The 23,213-nt window shown below is 31.9% G+C and overlaps 3 protein-coding genes and 1 long non-coding RNA gene across 8 annotated transcripts in view; 1 reads left to right on the top strand and 3 right to left on the bottom strand.

The window, feature by feature from the left end:
- The window catches only part of LOC126863805 (circadian locomoter output cycles protein kaput-like), a 93,234-nt gene extending 90,454 nt beyond the window's left edge, over nucleotides 1-2,780 (bottom strand). Inside the window, exon 1 of the mRNA XM_050614375.1 lies at nucleotides 2,516-2,780. The gene's annotated coding sequence lies outside the window, so the exon portion shown is untranslated. The remainder of the gene's footprint in view (nucleotides 1-2,515) is intronic.
- A 1,208-nt stretch (nucleotides 2,781-3,988) lies between these two features.
- Nucleotides 3,989-6,656, top strand: LOC126863864 (piggyBac transposable element-derived protein 4-like). The gene is made up of 2 exons (XM_050614523.1): nucleotides 3,989-4,150; nucleotides 4,275-6,656. Exon 2 carries the CDS (start codon nucleotides 4,331-4,333, stop codon nucleotides 6,035-6,037), a length of 1,707 nt encoding a protein of 568 aa, XP_050470480.1. The 5' UTR covers nucleotides 3,989-4,150; nucleotides 4,275-4,330; the 3' UTR covers nucleotides 6,038-6,656.
- A 148-nt stretch (nucleotides 6,657-6,804) lies between these two features.
- Nucleotides 6,805-23,133, bottom strand: LOC126863923 (rab11 family-interacting protein 4A). Of its 5 annotated transcripts, none has more exons than XM_050614689.1 (11): nucleotides 22,986-23,133; nucleotides 19,615-19,724; nucleotides 19,166-19,537; nucleotides 17,441-17,515; nucleotides 15,519-15,557; nucleotides 14,553-14,670; nucleotides 8,353-8,517; nucleotides 7,885-8,254; nucleotides 7,642-7,787; nucleotides 7,481-7,531; nucleotides 6,805-7,380 (listed from the first exon to the last, which is right to left on the bottom strand). In XM_050614689.1, exons 3-11 carry the CDS (start codon nucleotides 19,402-19,404, stop codon nucleotides 7,258-7,260), a joined length of 1,326 nt encoding a protein of 441 aa, XP_050470646.1. In that variant the 5' UTR covers nucleotides 19,405-19,537; nucleotides 19,615-19,724; nucleotides 22,986-23,133; the 3' UTR covers nucleotides 6,805-7,257. The 5 variants fall into 5 exon arrangements, with proteins under 5 accessions (XP_050470646.1, XP_050470637.1, XP_050470610.1 ...); XM_050614680.1 differs by lacking the exon at nucleotides 22,986-23,133 and adding an exon at nucleotides 22,803-22,944; XM_050614653.1 differs by having other exon boundaries at nucleotides 19,166-19,724.
- LOC126864065 (uncharacterized) lies at nucleotides 18,531-19,157 on the bottom strand. Its single transcript, XR_007689047.1, has 2 exons — nucleotides 18,863-19,157; nucleotides 18,531-18,728 (listed from the first exon to the last, which is right to left on the bottom strand). It is a non-coding gene; the product is annotated as an uncharacterized LOC126864065 (long non-coding RNA).
- Nucleotides 23,134-23,213: the final 80 nt, after the last annotated feature.

Here is a 23,213-nt window from a genome sequence, read left to right as displayed (position 1 = left end):
ACTGAGCGAATCACTGACAACACATGGAACACCACCTTAAACTAAAATTTAAGAAACTAAAAAGCTTGAAAGAGGTAGGTAGAAACGGAAGAGGGAAAAATACTAGGACTAATTAGAGAAGCTCGATGATCCGCTAACGAAGATATTAATGTTAATTTCCTAGATGTTAATACTATCATCGGCGAAGTAGAGAAACAGAAAAATTGAACCGACGATCGGTCTAATACGATGGTAACTGACTGCCACACACACGCCCGTCGATCACAGACACGAAAGAAAACATTCGATAGGTTATGTTAGATAACGATCATATAAGCTGGATAATGTAGTATTACGAACAATTTACAAACGTAAGTCTTAATGTACGGTCCACCAACAAACTTTTATCGTGTATTTTAATATTGCATTGGAGTGTGAGCATTAGCTGCCTGAGAATGTGTGAGAACAGGAGGGACGAGCGAGTGAGAATGTATTAATGTGTTCCAAATATACAAATGGTTTCTAATGTGGAGTAAGCGAGATATAGCTGTAGATGGAGATAAAATAAAATAACACAAAAAAGATATACGTTTTCTTGAAACAGGCATACCGTAAGCCGTTAAAAAGACAACCATGCTTATCGATACGATTACGATACACGTACTCGCAACAAGTTTGTCGTAATTTTAATTTGAATGAGCACGCTGGTCAGAATCGATCGAATGATAATAACGAGTCTCACGATCACCAAAGGAAGTCCAACGAAGCAAGTTGACCCTAAATTCATCATACAGGGGTCAGAATAAAGAAACGAGCGAGTAATAATGAGTCACGTAGTAATAAACGTATGCTTTCTATTAATAAGAATGTTTTATTCGGTTGACTAATGGAATGTGTAATTTGTCGTGTTTTACTTATTATTTTTTCTTCAGATAAAATATATACATTTAGAATAGTTGTAAACAAACTGTTATATAAAATTCTAAATATAAAAATAAGAAATTTTTTCTGTAGAGAAAGAAACGAGATGAATATTTTTCACTGTTAAGTTTGAAATATGTTTTTAGGTTCAAGGTCAACACGCTCTACCTCTGAGTATTTTCTAACCAAGTCTAACTTAGAAGACAAAGCATCGACCGTGCTTAGCTAATTCACCAATGTAACTAGATGATTTGATAAAAATACGGAAATATTTGAAAACGATAGTAATAACTATAATAATGAACATTACAAAAAAGTGTTTAAAGATGATAATCATGTAGGAAATTAACAAGTTGGCAATATCGCGTTAAATCCAAATCAAGAATTATCTATTCTCAACGTAAAAAGAAAAAAACGAACGTTAGATAAAACGTATTATTCGGAATAGATAAGCGTAATTTGTTATTACGTGTGATGAGTGTTGCACATCAAAAACTACATGCCCAACTTCCGATCAAACTTCAACTGTGTTAAGAAGAAGAAATAAATTATGAATATCTCAAACGGTGACCTCTATCGTCGAATCCTATGTGGGTAATGGAACGAATTTAGCCAATTAAAGACTGTTTTATCGACGGAGTAAATCCTGGGGCAATGACCTCGATGTTGAGGAGCGCTTGACCTATATACCAAGTACCATACTAATGTATCCAGCATGCGTACACGTGTATAACTCGTGTTCTATTATTCGTTATCACAATCATATAATTAACTATTTCATACCTCGTAATATTTTCTCTACTATTTTTATCGTTTTCAAAGTCGGAATGAATAACACATTATATACGTCATAAAAACAAATAACAGAAAAACATTGACATTTTGATAAGCGTTGTACAAAATAGAATGTGAAGGTCATTTCGTAATTCCTAGTTGTAAAGTGTCATTCAACCATATTTCATTCATTATAAATAGCAGTGTAAATGCGTGTGTAACGCTAAATACAATAATCGAACGTTATCGATCAAACTTTAACTAATTTAGGACTCGAACAAAAGATGAAATACGTATTCACGGCCATTGCCAGAGCAGTCGCTTTAAATAGCTAACCAACGGCAAACGTTTTAACTTAGGTCAATAGTATGTGATTGATCACATTGTTTACGTATGAGAAACGCTGGGTGGTGCTACTGAAAATACAAAGTTCGATTCGATTCTTATCTGATTATCTAAAACTTTTGAATTTCACGATGTTTTTCAATGATATCGTTCTTATTCAATCCGAGCCTTAAGAACAATGAAATACGTTCATATTAATATGTATTTGAAAGGAATTAGAATAACCGTAGTTTATGTTGTTTAAGAGCAGTTAAAGGGAAAGGTCGAACAAGGGCATATCTCAAGGAGTCAATGTCCTGTTGATGACAACAGGGTACACACCCGATTCAGGTCGTAAACGGATCAGTATTAAGGGATAATAACATCAAGGGAATTTTACAACACAGTATACAAATAACGTAATAAATTTGTTAATGATCGTATTCATAAATAGTATAATGATAGCTGTAGAAATAACGCTGTAACGTTTTTAAGGGTGATTTTCTGTATTACGTACCTGCCACCTCGAGGGCACTGCCAATTATACGTCTCGTGTGACGACAATCCAACACCGAAAATCCGATTCAGCCGCGAGGGGCTGTTATTTTCGTCACAAAACACTGCACATGTTATCACTACGCATTGCACACTATCATTACAATGTTGTCTTTCCTATTTGCTCAAGAAATCGTCACAAACAAACGTAGTTTACACAAATTCACCTTCGTACTCGGCGCAATGCCGCCATATTTCCTGTTGTTCCGACTTTTCAGATACTATAGCTCCATGAACTATAGGGCAGTATAAGATAGGCATACTTAAAGCATGTTTTAAACATTGATCGTTGCTGCGCTTTTACATGGCCAAATGTACGAAGCAGCATAGGAAATATCTTTTTCAGGTCGATATTTCAGTATATGAAACGCAAAATGCCATAAGATGTCGTGTCTATTCCGTCCTTCGGTCTTTCGTCGATACTCGTGAACCATGCGATACAAATTTATATAGTGTGATAAATCTGTTTACGACAAGTCTATGGTAACAGCATATATTATGTACATATCCAGTAGACTGTGACCGTGATTTAAATTCAAAGCAGTCTTTGAGAAACTTCAAAGTCAATTAATTCACCACGGTTATCCATTGTTATCAAAAAATAATCAATTTACAGATTTATGTAATGCACAAATTACCGATCTTCAGAAAAACATCATTAAGTTCAATAATTATTGCTTTATATGCAGCATCATTATTTTGAAACTTTTCCATCATACACACTAATAATGTTCTATCTTGCATTAATTTTTTGACAGAATATTCTACATCAATAACATCAGTTCTATTTCTTAACTTAACCAATTTCCAATTTCATCAGTATAATTATTTATTTTTTTCTGTTTTGCACTTATTTTTAAATCTAGAGCTTCCTAAAAGTAAGATAAAACAACAACAAAATTAATTATTATTTAATTAAAATATTACAAACAAAAATCTTAATTCATTATAATTTTATTAACAGCAAAATTTATTACTTTTGATAACGGTGGATAAACGTGATGGATCAACTGACTTATTAATACTCACATCCATTGTTTTACGGCGAACAAACCAAAGTAATTAATTATTATTGTCTTTAACAAATTCTTGATTAAAATTTATGTAGCACATTATGTTATAAATGAATATATTCTCCTCAGGAGTTAAACGATTCTGAGTAGTGAAATTTATTCCTTATTAATACAAATATAGTATATAGTATTTTATTTATTTATAGGGGGGTTTAAACAGTCACATTTCCTAAGATAAATAAAAATTTAGGCTCAACTTTAACTCCATCCCTTAAAGTAAAATTTACCTTTTATTTCTAATACAAAATAGTAGCGTGTAATATACAAAATGTATTGTATTATTTGGTATTATATACCATCGCTATCGATAGCTATCGATGGTCGATGTGTCCATCTGTCGGAAGCTATCGATAATGCCGACTATCGATATTTCACTATACCAGCAGACATAGACACTCTAGACAGTAGTTATTACATCGTGCATTATTAAGGATGTATATAATGGTATAGGCTATGAAATGTCTTTAAGACATATACATCAATTTAAAGATATTCTCAGAAATTAAATAAATAGGACATAACAGGTATGATATATATCTGAAAAGATAAACCTTCTTTAATTTAATAAACCTTTTTTTAAATCTTCTTTAATTTATCAAATATGTGTAATGTATTTCTTTTTTTTTAACTATCTAATTTTGCTTATAGGTTCAATTATACAATTCTCAATTTGTATTATCTATGTACAAATTCAATATATAGGAATGCAAGAAATAGAGACTTCCAGTGATGTATCTGTTGACCTAGAGTTCTCACCTGACATAAAACCATACTGTGAAGTAAAAATTACATCTTCTGACAGATTATTATGCTTCACGTCAAGTGAAACCAATCATGATGCCTCAAGTTCTAAGTCTTATTCAATTTTTTCCAATGAAAGTGACAGCAATAAAGGCGATATTAATGATAATATCAATTCACAAGATCAAGTATGGATAAATCCAGTTGGAAATCAACCTGATATCAAGCCCTTTGTGGGTATACCTGGATTAAAATCATTTAAATGCAATCCAAACAAAGAAGAATATTTTTACTTATCGCTAGTTACTGAAGCAATATTTCAAGAAATAGCACACCAAACTAATTTATATGCAGCACAAGTATTATCACAGAAACGATCAAGTCGTTTGAACCAATGGGTTCCCACTACCAAAAATGAAATAAAGAGACTGTTTGGTCTTCTCATCTGGATGGATTTAGTAAAACTACCTCAGTTACACTTATACTGGTCCAAGGATTCTATATATACACAAAGTTTCCCACAATCTATAATGTCACAAAGTCGCTTTGAATTACTTTTACAAATGTTGCATTTTACAAATAATGAAAATGCAAATTTATTAAATGATCGACTTTATAAAATCAGTCCAATTATTGATACATTAAATAGAAATTTCACGAAATACTATGATCCACCTGAAACTCTTTATATCGATGAATTTGTAATACCATTTCATAGCCGTATTAAACAATTGATAAAACAAAGAAAATATAAATATGGTATCAAGATATTTAAATTATGTTTCAATCCAGGATACACTTATAACTTTCAAATATATTGCAGTAAAAAGTCAGACCAAGAAACAGCGAATCCTACAAATGCTGTTATTTCACTTTGTCAAAATATATTTTATAAGGGACATACTGTATGTACTAATCGTTGGTACACGAGTATAGACTTGGCTCAAGAATTAATCACTAAAACTACGCATTTAGTAGGAATGGTCCAACGAAATTGTCGTGGTATTTCTAAAGAAGTTGTCACAAAGAAATTAAAAAAAGGAGAAATATTTGCAAAGGAAAATAGCATTGGTATAACGTTGATAAAATGGAGAGATAAACGTGATGTCTTGTTATTGTCTACTAAACATTCTGCAGAAACAGTTACTCTTAGAAGAAGAAGATCTAATTATATTAAACCTAAAATTTTGTTTGATTATAATGAAGGCAAGCCTCCAAGTGATATTTCTGATCAAATGACAATATGTTGTATTTCATCACACAAGAATGTAAAATGGTATAAAAAATTAGCATTTGAACTTTTATTAAATACAGCTGTTATAAATGCTTGGGTAATGCATAACAGTGTAAAAAATAATCCTATTTCATTAATAGAGTTCAAAAAACGATTAGTCATTTATCTATCACATTGTCAGGATGAGAGGTTTCAAAATTTATCTCGTGAAATTGTAACCATTAAGAAACGTCATGAAATTAAAAAGAGAGAGGGTAAATTGGTATCAGTAAGAAAACGTTGCATTTCTTGCTATAAAGAAAACGTTAAAACCTTTGGTACCGAACTAGCACGAAATAAGACAAAACGAGTAGCAACATTTTGTGCTGATTGCCCTAATGAGCCTCATTTATGTTTGACATGTTTTAATAAAGAACATCGTAACACACCATTTTAACCATAAACTACATGTATCAAAATATTGGATTTGTTCTATAATGTTCCACTTGTTTTATAAATACATCATTTTTCATCAATCCTATTGTAAGATACGTTTTCTATATATATTTTATGTATATATGTATAAGAAAACCTTACTTAGTACAAAATTGCGTGAAAGCTATGCAGCCTGGAGCACATTATTTATTAATTTTATATTTATTTTTTATTTGCATTATAATTTTAGAGATAACATTTAATGTTTAGTTTCGAATTTGTTTTTTATTATATTTTGTTATGTAAAAAATTTGTTATCTAACAATTATGTACAAAATAGTTGAATTAAGTTTCATTAGTAATTGTCATATTTTCTTTAAATAATAATTATAAAAATTGTGACATGAATAATCTTTTTATCTTCTTTTCCCAATAAGACATAAAAACGAATTAAATTTATTCAATTACAAAATTCTTAGATTTACGAAGATAATTATTTGGTTACAAATTCCAAAATTTATAATTATGGCTTATTCAAAAATTTTGAGCGTAATATAACAAATAATTAAAGTCGTTCTTAATTTTCAAAAATTGAGTTCTATTGGATTCATAATTAGGTTCAAACTTAAATAAAATATATTCACTTCATTACATTCTCAATATTGTTCAGCATTCATTTTTGAGGTATTTAAATTTTGCACGTAGTTCAATATTAAATTTTGTTAACACGCCACAATTTTTATGATACCAATATGCAACTATATTATCTTTTTATGAGAAAAAACTTGGTGATTTTATGTATAATGTATTATACCTTACGTTATACATTAACTATTTCTGTGAAAATAATTTTATACCGTTTATATAAAGGCAACGTTACAAGGCCCCGAATTTTTAAATTCGGACGATATAGAGCTTACAGTAATTTTTTAATTAAGTTTTATACATGTGTTTTCCTACTTCATATTTTAACTTCTTAATTTGTTCACTGCCTTTCATATTAAAAATGTATGACCGAAATAGTAACATGGCAGTGAAAATTTGCTAATTCAATATTTATAACACGTTATTAAACTTTTAAGTTCACATGGACGGCAATCGCTTTCCTATATGGTACTTGTGTATAACCATGACAAAGTTGCTTGTATAAATCTATAAATAATAAAGAGTTCCAACAAAGTAATGTACAACTGCCTTCAACAATTAACATTGAATTCAATAACTGTCTATTTGTATAATAGTTCAATGAGTTTGTTTCACTTCTAATAATTGCGGATAATTTTCAACTATGTTCAATAAGATCCCATCAATGTATGCCCTTAATTGTGTATTGACCTCTTGTTGCTCCTTTAAAGCTTGTTTTACCTATAATAATTTAATAATTATTGTAATGAAATAATGTAATAATCGATATAATTAAGTTTAAATTATACATATACACATTTATAACTTAATATGTACATACTTCAGATATACTACACAGTCCACCATTATCTTCAGGAAGCTGATCGTCCATCTGTAAAAAACACAAATTGTAAAAAGGAGAATAAAATGCGAGACTAAATATTTATATTAGTTATTTGATAAAGAATTATGTTTTCTATAAAAATAACGAGTATAACATACTTGATCTTGGTTCATCCCAGCTAATAATTCTACAGCAAGGCTAGGTCCTTTTTCAGTAGAATTATTACAGGGGTTTAACATTAAAAGTTCACGGCCTGCCTGCAGAGCCGCTGCAGCTTGTAATTCATCTCGGGATTCTTCCAAACCTTATTAGAAAACATTCAAAGAATGTATAATTTTTCATAATATTATCGCGAACAATCCTAATCAATTACTCGTAAATAATCTTGATCAAAAACGTACTTTTATTACGAGCCCGAAGTTGTGCCACTTCTTGCATTAATTCCTCTATTTTTTGTTGATCTTCGACTTTCATAGAAAGTTCTTCTCTAATAGCTTCAAGTTGATAGTGAGTTTCGTTAGCCCGGCTTATGGCTTGTCGCTCACTCTCGCGAACGGTATCTATTTCTCTCCTAGCTTCTTCGAGATCATTTTCTAACCGACTTTTCTCTCCCTTAACCTTTTCGAGTTGTTCGCGTAACCTTCCTATTTCATCTCTTAAATTAGTTCCTTCTAATTCTATCGCTTGCAATTTGATGGCATAATTTTCTAGTTGCAATTGTCGTTCGCGTTCTAGACGGCTTGCCCATTCTCTATGTCTTCGTTGTTCCGCCTAGGATACAATTATAACATATTATAAATTTACAATATATAATATATACACAATAATTATCAACTATATTATAATGAATGTTATAATTAATGAGTTACCTGAAGTCTTTCTTCAGCCCTCGTTTCAGCATCTTTGGCAGCTTCTTCTAACATTAGTATTCGTGCTTGCAACATAGCATTTTCCTGTTTTGCCCTAGCATACCGTTCTTCCCCGACCGATTGAGTGTCTACTAAAGCATGCATTTGTTCTTGAATCATTTGAACCTGAAAAAATACAATATAATTTAAAATTATACTTAATTTTTAATTGGATAATTGTTTTAAATTATTCCTTTAATTATATATTAGTGCTTTACATGATTTAATGCTCGAAGTTACGAACATAATTTTCAAAAGACATAGCATAGAAGTACATAAAGAAACCTAATCTGTTGAAGGTAAAGATGATAATTTCGAGTTTAAAACCCTGTGCACGTATGCGTTCACACTATAGACTTCGTCAGCCAGTGATTCTCAAGCCGAAACAATTAAATCCTATTAATATTATGCTTTATTGCATTAATATTACGCTAATTTTTATATAACAAAATTTAAATATCGTTATGAAACCTAAGTATTAATCACCAGAAATAGTTTCAGACAATCTCATTTTAAATTCAATACGTTCTTTACAAATCTATAATTAATTCATACCATATGTTTAATAAGCACCACTGTCTTCAATTCTAGAATACCAGACATAAATGCGCATGTAATGTAAATTTACCCTGCTATGAAACTGAAAGACATTTCTGTTTTACACGATAAAATCTCCATCTTTATAAAAAATGTTATTATTATATTATTATATTAATGTCACGTAATTATGTTGATTAGCTAAATAAAATCCAAATTCCATTAACAGAAGTAAGGAGTTCATTGACAGTATAACAGAATGAACATATCTCCCTCTTCTTTCGCCCTTCAATAATTCCTCAGACGCGTTCATCGCAACTACAAAGGAACTACCATTCTAATTCTCACGTAACTATTACTTCATTTAAACTAAAAATTGAGAGTAAACGAGTAGATCGTAATTCTGATACGTCCAATTCATTTTTTCTATACGGCTGTTATCTACTTTTCTGTTATGTTATCAATTTTTCATTTTATCATTAATCAGTATATCAGTTTTTACTAATCGATTATAGTAGCAATAATGTGTTAAGAAAAAATTATTACTAACGATAAGCACTGCATAGCTACTATGGATGCTATAAAAGATATTCAATTAAATTATGAATCATCATAAATATAATTGTTACTAAAAATACCTATGTTTGAATTACAGTGCCGTGCAAATGTTTCCGGCCAATTATATTTTTCACTTTAGATTCCGAAATTTCCGGTATTTCCAAAGATTTTAAGGAATATTATACAACCATATACTAGTATTTATATATTTTACTATGTTTTTTTTATTTATCATACACTTCTATTTACTATCTTTTATTTATCATGCCCAATAGGATAATTTAAAATTTTTTCAGATATCACTTTTGGAATACAAAGTAACAAATTTATCTATCCGAAAATTGTTAATGATACATTTGATGTTCAGTTTACATTCAATGTTACGTTATCATTATCATAATATTCATAAGAAATGAATAAATCATATGTGGAAAATGATCTGTGATGATCTCAATATACTATCTTACTTGCTCGGTAAGCCGAGGACCACGACGACGAGGTAGTCGACTACCGCGAGAAGACGGCTGTCCGACAAATTGAAACTGGCCTTCCCATAAATCATATTCGAGGCCGGCTCCAGGTCCAGGAGACGGCCCCTCCCCGGAAGTTATTCGATTATCACGATCGTAACGTTCGATCGCACCTGTGTCTGTTTGCTCATCGTAATTGTTCGAATCCATTCTAATTCGTGATCTCTCACGTCACACCTGTGTCAGGTAGACTCGTCATCCTCTTTGACTAATCCGATACAGGAGATTATTCCGTTAGAACGACGTGAAGGCACGCCGGTTCCCTATCCATCCTCTTCTACGGTCAACAATTCTTGTCACTAACCTAACCTCGAAATTTCATGTGTCCAAGTACACAACAATAGGTAAATATCGAGAATAAACACGAAGACAATCTAAGATGTACAGAGAGAAGCACAACACTACGCGCACATCCGTTTCTTTGGGCGTACTTCGAATATAATCGGTCGTCTCAATCGCCCACTGTAACCTGGGAGTAGCCGAGAGGCTATTTGTGAACTCCATACTACGTATCGACTAACTCCACTGAATGTATACACATATTGTACGTGGCATGTTATACTGAACAGAATTTCGCCCACCCCTACGCATGCCTTAGAAATCCAATTAAAGCCAATAGAATGTATTTTGTGTGCTTCTTTCTACCTACTAATGAAGTAGAAAATGTAAATGTTTTTCTCATTTAGTATATAGTTTCATAAAAGGAATAATATAATAATGAATTAAAGTTATCGGAATTTGAAATTATTAAGTAAATAGTGTATTATATTACAAACCATTTTGTTTTAATTGTAAATGATATTCCTCCGATTAGTAACGCATATTTATGTCATTATTAATTTACATATGTAGTGCGATAGTTTTAATAAATATAGAAAACTATGTACGCCCCAGATCATTTTACAGATGCATGGTTTGTGTTACTATCAAACAGATTTGACGTCAAAATTATCTGTGAAACATCGTACACGTGACTAAGAGCTACTTCCATGAACAGGCCATTATCATTATAAACAAATCGTATATACATGTATAAATGACTACAAAATTTACGTTTTAAATGAACAAAGGTTTAAACGAAGATAGTAGTATATTATAAGTTTATATTATAAGTTTATTCAATTCAGAAAGAAAATTTTTTTCTGTAACCTCTTATATTTATAGAGTTGTATCGACTGAATGAGTCTATTAAAACTTATTCGTATAAGATTGTGTATAATCTTACGTATGGAATCAATACTTCAGTGGAAAAGTATCTCATGATCCTTGGTCTTCATTACATCAAATCTGGAACCCGAAGTCCACCCGAATCTTTTAATTTCTTATAAACAGTACATGCGAGATAACCAATCACAACAAGAATAATAAAAAAATTTATAAAAGGCCAACTTCTCCACTCAATAATTCCGTCAGATTGTAATCTAGTACATGTCATACTTTATTTCAAATTAATTTCCGATAAACTTGTTAATTTTTACGTTTCTGTTTTACTTGTTAACACCTGACTAATTTAGTTCGTCAAAGATTTTATATAACAACTAATAAATTTTATCATCTCGTATGCCGATCGTATTTGTCTATCGAGCTCAGTGTTGCATTTGTTTATTCGATGAAAAAATGTATTATGCATTTTATTATGTATTTTAATAAACTTTATGCTTATTTTACGAGTCATCGTGAGTCATGATTCATGACTTTATTCGTTCGTATCATCTAATGAAGTAGTTATGTTTAGTTTTCTAAAACCAAGAGTTTAATTAGTTCGATTGAATATCTTAACGCGGTTCTTTTTATTGTGCCCCATTATTGTTCACGCGTTTCTATAATTGTTTCATTTATACCAACTTATTCTATAAATCTCTTTAATTTACTTTTACTCTCGTGAAGATATATTCAGTTTTCCTTACGCGAACAATTAAAATCGCGTAAGCATTACATAACAGAGTACATAAAACTACATACTAATTTATCTTTTTATGAAAGTTAAATATGTGTAATTTTTTATTCGAGGTTCAAAAATGAATACGATACAAAACCACAAAACAATATTTTCCTCGCTACTTCACTCTATTATTATAACAATAGATGGTTTATTGTTGCGATAAAATTTTTTATAAATTTTATATGTTCATGTTATAAAAATATACACATTAACAGAGTGTCTAAAATCATTTCTATATCAAATGTATAATGTCATAGTAAATGGTTGTTTTTAATAACTATAAAGAAGTAACAAATTCTGGAATTCTGTTTTATCCAATGAATTAACGGACTTCATTAATTCCGTGTTTTGATTACACTTGTCTAACTCGAGAATCTTATTTGTCTTCATTAAGAAGCAGTATTAAACCTGTAATAAATATATCGGTTTATGAATAACGTACAATTTGATGCACGATAAAACATGCAATTGAATTTACATCAAGTACAGACATCACGCCTCTTAATAAAATGAGTTACCTTACTCTTATGCAATTCACTCATTTACTCGTAATTGTAGAATTTCTTCCTCTAGTTATCGCAATTATTATCTGTTCGCCTATAAATTTGTAGTATTATGTGTAATATGTAAACAGTGAAGTACCAAGAAAAGGTGTAAACATCGAAAGTTTTCTTGATATGTATTAAATTTAAATTCCTTGAATTTTTATTTTTATTATTCGATTTTTATCGCTTGTCGATATTGCTTATTTGATATTTTTTTTATTAAATCTTGATCACTTGATTTCTGTTTTTATTCAACTTTCATGGTTCCAAGTAGCAACCGATCGGGAAACTTCTTTCATGGACGTACCAGATATATCTGTAGCAACATTGACTTTATTCTCCGACGAATATTCTATGATACTTTCATTTCTACTTCTGTCCCATATACAGTCCGGCTGATTTCCACGTTGACGATCCTCGCATCCATCGCAGATAATATTGTAATCTCTATCGAGTGGATCAGTTACATCAGAATATAGAACAAATTCAGCGGGATAATTCTGTTTCGCATCCCTTTTTCTGTCCGCGGTCTACAGGTTCAGAAAGATCACCGTTTTTAGGGGTTGTCCGGTCAGGAAATCGTTTTTTTTAAAGGACCCTGTCCCCACGATTATAATCCTGGATGTGAGAAATGTTTGTGCTCTCTATTTATTATTAATCTTCTAAAACGCACTCCATTTTTTTAAATTATATCTACTCGAAATTAATTGGAAATATCTTTACGTTTATCGTTTACACCAATCGCTATCTTTCATTTTTAATATTATCACTATTTACGTCTCTATACATTTATGATTATTTATGATTATGATTGTACTCATTGACAGTTAAAATAATCGTGGAATATCTAGAAAAAGGGTTCAAGATTTGTAGAACAATTGATTTATCTATCTATATAGAAATAAATCTAAAACTCAGTCCTGTGAAAGCAATAATGACTGTCAGTTTCAATATTACAATGAACTAACTTCCTCCTATTTGTAATGTCTAGTATTAGTACAACTTTATCATTGTAGACACATCTTCCTGCTTTATTGTTCACTGACTTTCACACCTTTAACAAAACAAACACCTTTTACAAATAGAAGCAAGTTAGTTATTAATGATACCGGAACTATGATTTTGCTGTAACTAATTTGAATTGCCTTTCGAATCGAAAGAATTCATAAGTAAGTGCTTCACAACCCAAAAATCTTGAATCATTTCTTTTGAACGCTCTCTATTTAATTTTGTAACGATCCGTAATTAACCGGCGTTTATGCTTTTAAAACAATCGCGCTAGCGTAACGTTAGTGGGGAAAAATGACAATAAAAAATAAACTACAATTACGCAACAACCGGAAGCCAGATTTACCTGCGCTGGTTGCACTAAGGTGGGCAGCCTGGCGTTTAATCTTCGCCGACTATCACGAGACAGGGATCGATAGAAAATAATGCTAACGACGCACAGCAACAAAAAGACCAGTAACACAATGCTGAACCAAGAGGAACCTTTCGATTCTTGGGATACCTCGTTACAGTAAGGCGGTGAATAAAACGCGCCAGGATGATACGGATAAGGACCGTACGGATTCAAATGTGGATAAGGCGGCGGATAATAAATATAAGGTGGTGGATGTGGTGAATGTTGCTGATGGAATCTGACATCATCTGTAGGATTTTCGGTTGGAGATCTTGATCGAGGTGGTGATCGGCAGGGTGTGATAGTAGCACACATCTAAGATCCTGATGATTTATAAAATTCCTTTTCTCTCATCACACATTAAATTTGAAATACGTTCTCTGCAAATTCGGCAAAACCTTAGATTTTACTCTTGTACTGTAAGAGCGATAATTTTGTTTGGAAATAATTACAAACATAAGGTTAAACGTCATTTCGCATGGATGAATTTTGACATGATTAATATTCTAAAGAAATTTTATATCGATATTGATCTTTGGCTGAGGAACTTCAGATACATGAAGTGTTGTGATATTATGGAAAGCTATGTAGTACTTACTAGGTATCAAATCGAATCTAAGTTAATAATTGGTAACAATGGTACTTACTCTATGATTGAGATCAATGACATCATCCTCAAGGGAGACATCGCTGTACATATCGTCCGCGGGATCACAGTTGGAGCCTCTACCAGAGCTATTGAAGCTGCCGCTTCGATAAAGTTGGCTATAAAAAAAGTAAATAGAATAACCAAATATCAAATTTTAATAAACGCAAAATACTGAAACCTCAATTTTATTTAAAATTTGGACTCGATTGAATTAAATTTTTCTGTCTGAAAACCATAAACGTTCGATATTTTGAATACGATAATACGATACGAAATTACGATACGATTGAATACGATATTAGCAATATAATCACATTTTCGAAACAGGATACCGTTGGAAAAAAATGAAATGTCGTAAGAGGATAAATATAGATAACGAAGTAAAACGTATATTTGAAGCATTTATGGAAGCGTAAAAGGAAATAAGATGTGGAAGTGCGTGTGCAGGCAATGCCCACGCTTTAGAAAGTCTGTCGTTTTGCGTTTCGTGAAAGGAACGACTTGAAAATTATCAGTTGAATAAGGACACCCTGGAAGGTTCTTTCTATGAATTGTAAATTCTCCGCTGTTGAGTTACATCGTTGCTATTGTTATCCCGTGACGTCAACTCACCAACTCCAGAGATGAAATACGTAAAAATATCTTTTGCTAGTTTTTATAGATACCTTTCCGTGTTTAACAAATTCAAGAATACACAAAATATCTGGTTTCGTCCGCGTAAATTTTATATTTTTTTAAAATTTTAATTACTAATTGAACCGTTCAGAGGGTTGACTTCACTACTTTTATATAATTTCATTAATTTTCTTTCTACTTCTTGTTTTGTGGAGTTAATCGGTTTAGCAAATAATTACAGCGGTTCTCAAGCTATCGTTAAAATAGGAAAAACGATTTACGTAACACATAGTATGTTGTTATCGTAAGAAAAAAGAAACAAAATATGAAATTAACGGTTTGTTCTTACCTTGCTAATGCATTGGAACTAAGTCTCTTCCTTCCGGAACTGAAAAAAAAAAGATAACATGACCGTGAAAAATATGCCAAGATATTGTTACGCAATAGAACTTTTCGCTACACAAGTGTTAGACTTAACTTAGAATACTGTTAATGAATTTCAGCTATCAATCACTCTCCCCTTCAACACGTACATCTGATCTTACAATTATTTATTTCAATTTCAAAATCATGAATCCTATAAAACTTTCGAGTAAACTAGCATCGTGTCTGCTAAACGAGTAAATACCTAAATCCAGTCAAATTACAATTTCTATAAATGAACCAAATGCCTATATAGTCGAATAGAACAGATGAAGGCCAAAATTAGTTACGAAATAGTAAACGATGCCAACAAGGTATTAAGTATATATATTTATTACCTATAATTATAAAAGATGAACAACAAATTGATCGATTCTATTCTGATATAATTGGCAAGCGTACAATGTGCAACTGAAATTGTAATTTTCCACATACGGTGATTCATAAAGGTATTTGAACACTTATCATAGACAATTTTTATGAATATATTGTGTCCATTATATGAAACTTTTTAAAATTTCATTCGCACCATCACGAGCCACGACTTTTTGTGATTATATTGATAAAATGTAAAACCAATCCGAAAATGTATGTAGAAATTACAATATAATGAAATTTCAAAATGTTTCGTATATATTATAACACATAATTTATGCATAAGAAGTTTCGTCAATCCATATATGTAGACGTGGACAAGACTCACATATGTTGTTTATTTATACTTTTTCTGCTTTAATACTCAATAATAAACGTAGAAATAGAAACGTTTAATTCACGAAAACGCTTTCTTCTTTCTTCCACCTCGTTTCTCCTAATAGTCGGTTCAAATCATCCGAGACCAATTTTACCAGATACGAAGAACACCACTAACTTGTTTATTTATAAGTCTGATGTCACGACTGATGAACAGTGAACAAATTGTAAACACGGTACTGTTAGTTACAACTACACAGACCGAGTAATTGTCTTTGTAAAGTGAATATTATCTAGGAAAATTCTTATGACGCAACATAGAATGCAGAAGCATTGTGTACGTTATCTTAATATTGTTCCTAGCACTGTACTATTGGTAAGAACTTCCGCCATGTCCTACAGATCGTTATAGACATGTTCCTGGAAAAAATTTTAACGAGTTTCTTGTAGATAACTCCAGGATACCTCTCTTTGGGAATTAAACCAGTTTCTTATCTGCCTCGGTCTATTAACACGACCAGACAACCGTAATTTATCAGACGATTTCACAAGAGCAATTTTTCGCACGGTAACCTCGTCATTGTTCCATCTTTCGAATCGAAGGAAATTCTCCCGCGGCGAATTAAATCTAACACACGACGATTATAGTATCAGCGGCGCGTAAACTTCGTTTTTGCATGCCGTCTAACTTTCGTGCTACATTCCAAGAGCTTTCTTCCAACCAGGACTTATTGCAGACATAATTTACCTTGTCTTTTATGTATAACTGTTGCTTTGCATACTTAGAGGCTCGAATTGAAAAGTTAAGGTACCTATTTGTACCGAACACTTGAAAGTTTGTATTCAGAAATACAAATGCAAAATTATTATTTTCAAATGCGTGAATATTTGAAATACTTAACGTTGAAATTCAGTATACTCGAAAAATTTTTATTTGTTTGAATAATATACATATTACAATTTTTAAAAGATAAATATTTTTGAAATAGCAGCCTCAAGCAGATATAGGACACGAACCTATCTCAATTACTTGAGTAAATTAAACTTTTTCACTAAGATTCTCATAAAACGAACAGAATACGAATTGTAGGATTTGTAATTCCGAATAGGAAGACGTTTGGAATTTTTGCAAGAAAAAAAGTAAAGAAATCTTACCACGGAGGAGTTCGTCTAAGTGACGTTCGTAGCCAAGAATGCCTTCCTATGGTTGAATTGGGGCTTCTTGGATTTCTAATTAAAACAGAACAAAGGAGCTTTAAGAATATTTGTAGCTGTATTTAGAAATCCTAATAATAGTATGTATATTGTTTACTAATAAACGAGTAAGATACGCTATAAACACTTCATTAATTCCATTAATTAACAGATAAGCATCTTACGATGTTAAATGAAGGTATTAAATTAACAATTTACAAAAATGTATACCATCTACATTATCTATAAATTAGTGCATTGTATCACGTTGTCATGATAAAGCACATAAATCTCAATTATGACTAACATTGAATGGCTTTACGTACGTACATACATCTCGAAACCTTCTAAACTCAGATTTCAATTTCTTGTGCCAATTATTATAATTTTGTTGATGGTTTCAGTTTTAATAATGATAAGAAATAAATATGGTATATATATATATATATATATATATACCATATTTATACGAGATATTATATACTCTTAGATATAATTATATCGAAGGTGATTACATATACAAGGTAACAGAATATACGCAGTACAGTTCGGAAGAAAATAGGAGGAATTATACGTATTAATAATTCCGGAAAACGCAGAAAATAATAAGATGTTCAGTTATTTTCTCTTTTTACGTGAAAGTTTTTTGTCTACACATCACATCCACCTAGCGAAACATTGATCTAATCGTGAGAATAGATCTGTCCGAATGATACTCATATAAAATGTGAGAAAAGCTGTATTAAGTTTCGACGTACAAAATACAATACGTACACGCAGTTTCGCAAGGCAAATAATTTAGTGCCTGACGTGAAAACCAAACACATTTCGGTGCAGCAGTTTTGAAATAAGCATAATATAATATGAATATTATATTATCAAAAATTTTCATTTATATAGATCGTTATTTCAAACAAATGTCAAAATGTCATTCGATACGTTTCAATAAAGAAACGTATTATATTTATTATATCTATAATATTATTTCTTCATGTTAAAGATTTAAGAAAAAAGATGTGCCTGTCGTTATTCTAAATAATACTTTACTAAATAATCTTCCTTTCCTTTATTAGAGTCTAAATTGAATGTATCTGTTACATTTTATACACCACTGTTCTCTATTAATTTATTATTCCAACGATTCAAACAAGAGAACAAAATTAAACGCAGATAGTATTGCCAGAAATCACAAAATGCAATTATCTTCTTAATTATCCTGATCGTTCTTTTAAAAGTTTCACAGGCATACCTGAATTATAAATAGACTATAAACATTTATACAAATTTTTTTTATCAATATAATTAAAAAAATGAGATCCAAATAGAGATTTGGTTCATTTAATAAATATTATAACGTGTGTTTGCCTTTAATATTTTACATACTTTTTCATATTTCACGTACTTCGCAAATTTTTGCATCTTCCAATTTTCCATAAATATATAAAAATTCGCAGTCTACTTATAAACACAATTATTTCATTAATTCATATACGTGTGCCTAACGACCAATGCACCCTCTACAGGTCACGTCCGGAATCTAAGTTTGTCGAACTTAAAAATGTTCGCGCGCAAAATGTACTTCGATCTCTCCAAACCAGTATAGATACTACCGATACTATCGCGCAAAAAAACGATCAATATACAGGTAGTACGTATATATAGAAACAGAGAAGGCAACGAACTTACTTGACAGTATTGTTTCCTGTGGGTGAGGGTGCAGAACTGCTACCACCTGGTGATTCCACCCCGTCATCAGCGTCACCCTCAACAGCTCCAAACGCCTCGTAGCTTTCCTCTTCCTCGTGATTTTTCGCAGATTTAACGTTACAGGATGACGCAGAGGCATCGGCGTGTTCGAGACTAGCGGAATAATGCCCAGAGTCTTGGAGATTCGGATTGATGAGATTATGCAGGTCGACGGACATAGAAAGCGAGGGCGGACCGCTTTGGCTCCATTCGACGGCACCAGGAGCTCCGTTTACGTGACCACCCTCGTCCTCCACGCGATATGATTGGCGGGTGCTCGGTAAGATGGCGTCACCATCACGAGCTACGTCACTGTCAGACACGACGACACGTGATGTAGCCACGCTGTTAGCTGGCGAGACATTTACACCGGGCGAACGGGAGCTTACCATCCTTCGTTATCGGCCAGATTGGAGCCGAAGCTCGGTGAACAACGAGAACGGAGGGATGCCCGAGCTCCTTTAATCGCCGACTACCTCGCCAGTAAAACCGGTCGTTACTGAAAAACGTTCTTAATGAGTCAGACGGTCTGGAACTGCAAGAAAGTAAGACTGATCGCTTCTAGAAAAAATGACATGAAATGTAACACGATCTTCGTTTTATCTTCTTAGCTAAGGATTCAACGGCTAACTAAGCTAAACTAGATTAATACACTAAATTTGAAAACATTTGCTTCAATTACATCTATACAAAAAAATTTTCATCAAAACCTAAGCTAAGCTAATTGCACAGCTTACCGAGAATCCACTGAGAAGCTAAAACGAATTTGCACCTTCACATTTCGGATGATCACCGTGGATGAATCATCTGTGAAACATGTGAAAGATGGCAACCGGAATACGTTTAACAGTTCAATTCATCCAAAGTAGAGATTGATTTTGTTTACTGGTCACTTTGGAAAACGCGGATGAAAACAATATTTTCATGAAATGAATCATTCAAAAGTATAAATTCGGCTAAGCTACCTGAAAAATATCTCTCCGAAGCAGTCTAGTCCGACCTTAAGTGAGTAAGACCGTTCGCGAATAAAAAGATGAAATGAAAAGTAACATGATCTTCGTTTTATCCTTTTAACATTCTTGACCGGTGAACTAACGGCAAGCTTCTCCTCCAAGGAAGAAGGAGATAACGATATTTTGTACCGGTAAGAACGCTTCTCCTAACTTTACGGAGCAATGAGTTTACAATCTATGTGAATGTGATTTAATGAATATGCAACGTTAATACAGCTTAGGGACCGACAAAAGCGTGAGAACCGAGCGCACTAACAATAAGTCATGGTACACTGAGTCAAACTTCAACTACATGAGAAAAGTCCAAGTAACTAAGTGTTTACATACATACGTACTACGTATGTAGGTAATGTATTAAGGTATATTTGCATAGTTCAAGGTCAAGAAATATGTATCTTTTTTCTGTTTTCCCTTTTTTTAACGAAAGCAGAATTCAAAAAATGTTATTCATGTTAGATCGCACGTGAGATAAAAGGGAAAATTCTGACAGCATTTTCTGTTCGTTCTACTGACTCGTAAAAGAAATGTATGCCAGACATGACTGTGACAAACGTGTATGTATTCAGTAACATAGGAGAATGACTGATTGAGGACAGTAAAAAGAAATATAACCATACGTTCCATGATGAGTCATCTTTTTGAAGGATTTGAAAAAACCAGAAGATAAAGACTGTCATTAATTTTATGTTACAACATCAAGATTTGTTTTAAATAAGTGCTCAATGAAATAATGTTTATTGTATATCATGTTAAAAATTTCATTGATTTGTCAAAAGAAATAATATTCAATAATATTTATATGTACAATATAAGTGCTTAACACGAATTTAACGGTATTAAATGAAATAATCATGGATCATTTATATCTTACAGTTTATCTTGTACTCGATCATGTGTCATTAATTTAAACGATTTTCATATCCGTGTTGAGTGTGCCTTATACATGTAAAATGAAGCCATACTAATTAAGATAGTCAAAGAGACAATCACGAAAGGGAACATCATTCGGTAAAAGTGTACTTTAATAATCGCGATATCATCGGATATTGCTGTTTCAAAAGCAGCCCGAAACATTTTACTTTATATATTGAGTTGACAACTAAGTGATTACGGATTTTGTCATTACCACCTAATATAGAAACCAATAGAATCTTTTCACTAATACAAATACTAATTTAAAAATATCTGTTCTAACATGTGTTTCGCTTTTTTAGTAAAAATGCGAGTTATTCGAATGAGATGCATTTTGCAATTCTATTCCAAATACCGAATACATTATTTATTTAAAATAATAATATTTCTTTTTTCTAATTTAAAATTACAACCATCAATTGATATGAAAATTATCAAAATTACAAAATTTCAATCATACAAATTACATGAAATAAACCATCTGCATGTAATGCCTTGCATACTATAAAAAGGAAACGATATAAGTAATATAACACCGCGATTTTAGTGATTCCAGATCGTCTTACAAATATGTTGCTGCGATTCGCTGTTTCAATTGTCATTTTGGTAACGAAGGTTTTGAAGGTTTCTTAGATGCATGTGCTAATATTATCGATAAATTTTGCAATCGTTTAGATAAATTAGTGACATTAGTCTTTTATTATTACTTATCTACAATGCAACTGTATAATAATTAAATAATTATACTTAAATTTTCACAATACTTTTAGTTACATGTTAAGAAACTATTAGTTCGAACGTATAAATTGTCTTAATTTACTTTATTTATGAAATTTTCTATAATTGTTATTTTTTTATATTTTTGTCCTATACATAAATGAATACACGGTGTGCTGCTTTGAATACAAACATCTTTATTAGCATTATTACGACTAGTTACGAAAATTATCCACGAGATAACTGGCGTCTCGGTTTCCAGGTACTTGTCACTCGGAACGGAATGCGTAGATGCGTTTCGAATCGCCAGGAGATTCCAGTACGCTATTTAGAGCAAGCTCGAAAGTGTAGACGAAGAATATATTTAACGCTCAGCGTATAATACCTCTAACCTTAATTATAATGACACGGGAGTATCGTTAACTTTGTCATTATTCAGGCTTTGATGAAAGTAATATGGTTCTCTTTTTTTACAAACTCTCTTAACTTACTGAAATATATGCTTCATAATGATTAACGTGGATATTCAACGTTTCGCGATTACGAAAATCGCTTCTATCAATTATTCGTTATTGCATACGAAATATTATTCAAAATATCATTTGTTACTTAATGAAAAAGGAAAATATAAATATCACGTTTTCCTGTCTATTAAATAGTTATCTTCAATGTACCTAAGTAACGTTATTTATTGATCAACCATTGCACAAAACTTATTTAGTAATAACCTACAAAGGAATGATATACAAATTTTGGTATTTAAAAATGAAATGAAAATACTACATTTGATTTAGCATAATTCATTGAAATAATTGATGTTTCGTTCCCGTTAGTATTCATTTCACATAATGTATTTTTTGTAGTATTCAGAGGGTGAGAATTTTAGAAAGAAACATCAAGATGTTCCTTGCATTGTTGCTCGTTCGTTGACTCACCTTGAACCGAACCGATAGGTAATTCCAAAAAAATGCAGAGAAATTATGTTCACTGATGTATACGAGATGAAGTTTTTCAACTTAGAATAATCGGTCGCAATGGAGTGAATGAGTTAATTATGTACGCTTGAATGCGGAACGTATAGAACATAAAGAAGAATGAAAAATCCGAGGCAGATGCACCTTTCTAGCTGTCACCTGAAGTAAACACCTGTATACACTAAGCCATGATCAGGTAATAGACGCACACAAAAAAACGTCACAGCAACTATCTCTGGTGCAGACAGGTACGTCCACGAAAACACGTAGTTAAATCCACAGTATCGAGTTCGAGGCAACAGATGCATGAACACTACCGTCTTATGGCAATCGCGAGCAAACTAAACGAAAGCACAACCGAATCGTAACAGT

The sequence above is a fragment of the Bombus huntii genome, chromosome 1, assembly GCF_024542735.1.
Source record: "Bombus huntii isolate Logan2020A chromosome 1, iyBomHunt1.1, whole genome shotgun sequence".
NCBI lineage: Eukaryota > Metazoa > Arthropoda > Insecta > Hymenoptera > Apidae > Bombus > Bombus huntii.
The sequence above is the reverse complement of the archived record's forward strand: the minus strand, read 5'-3'. Positions and strand labels throughout refer to the sequence as shown.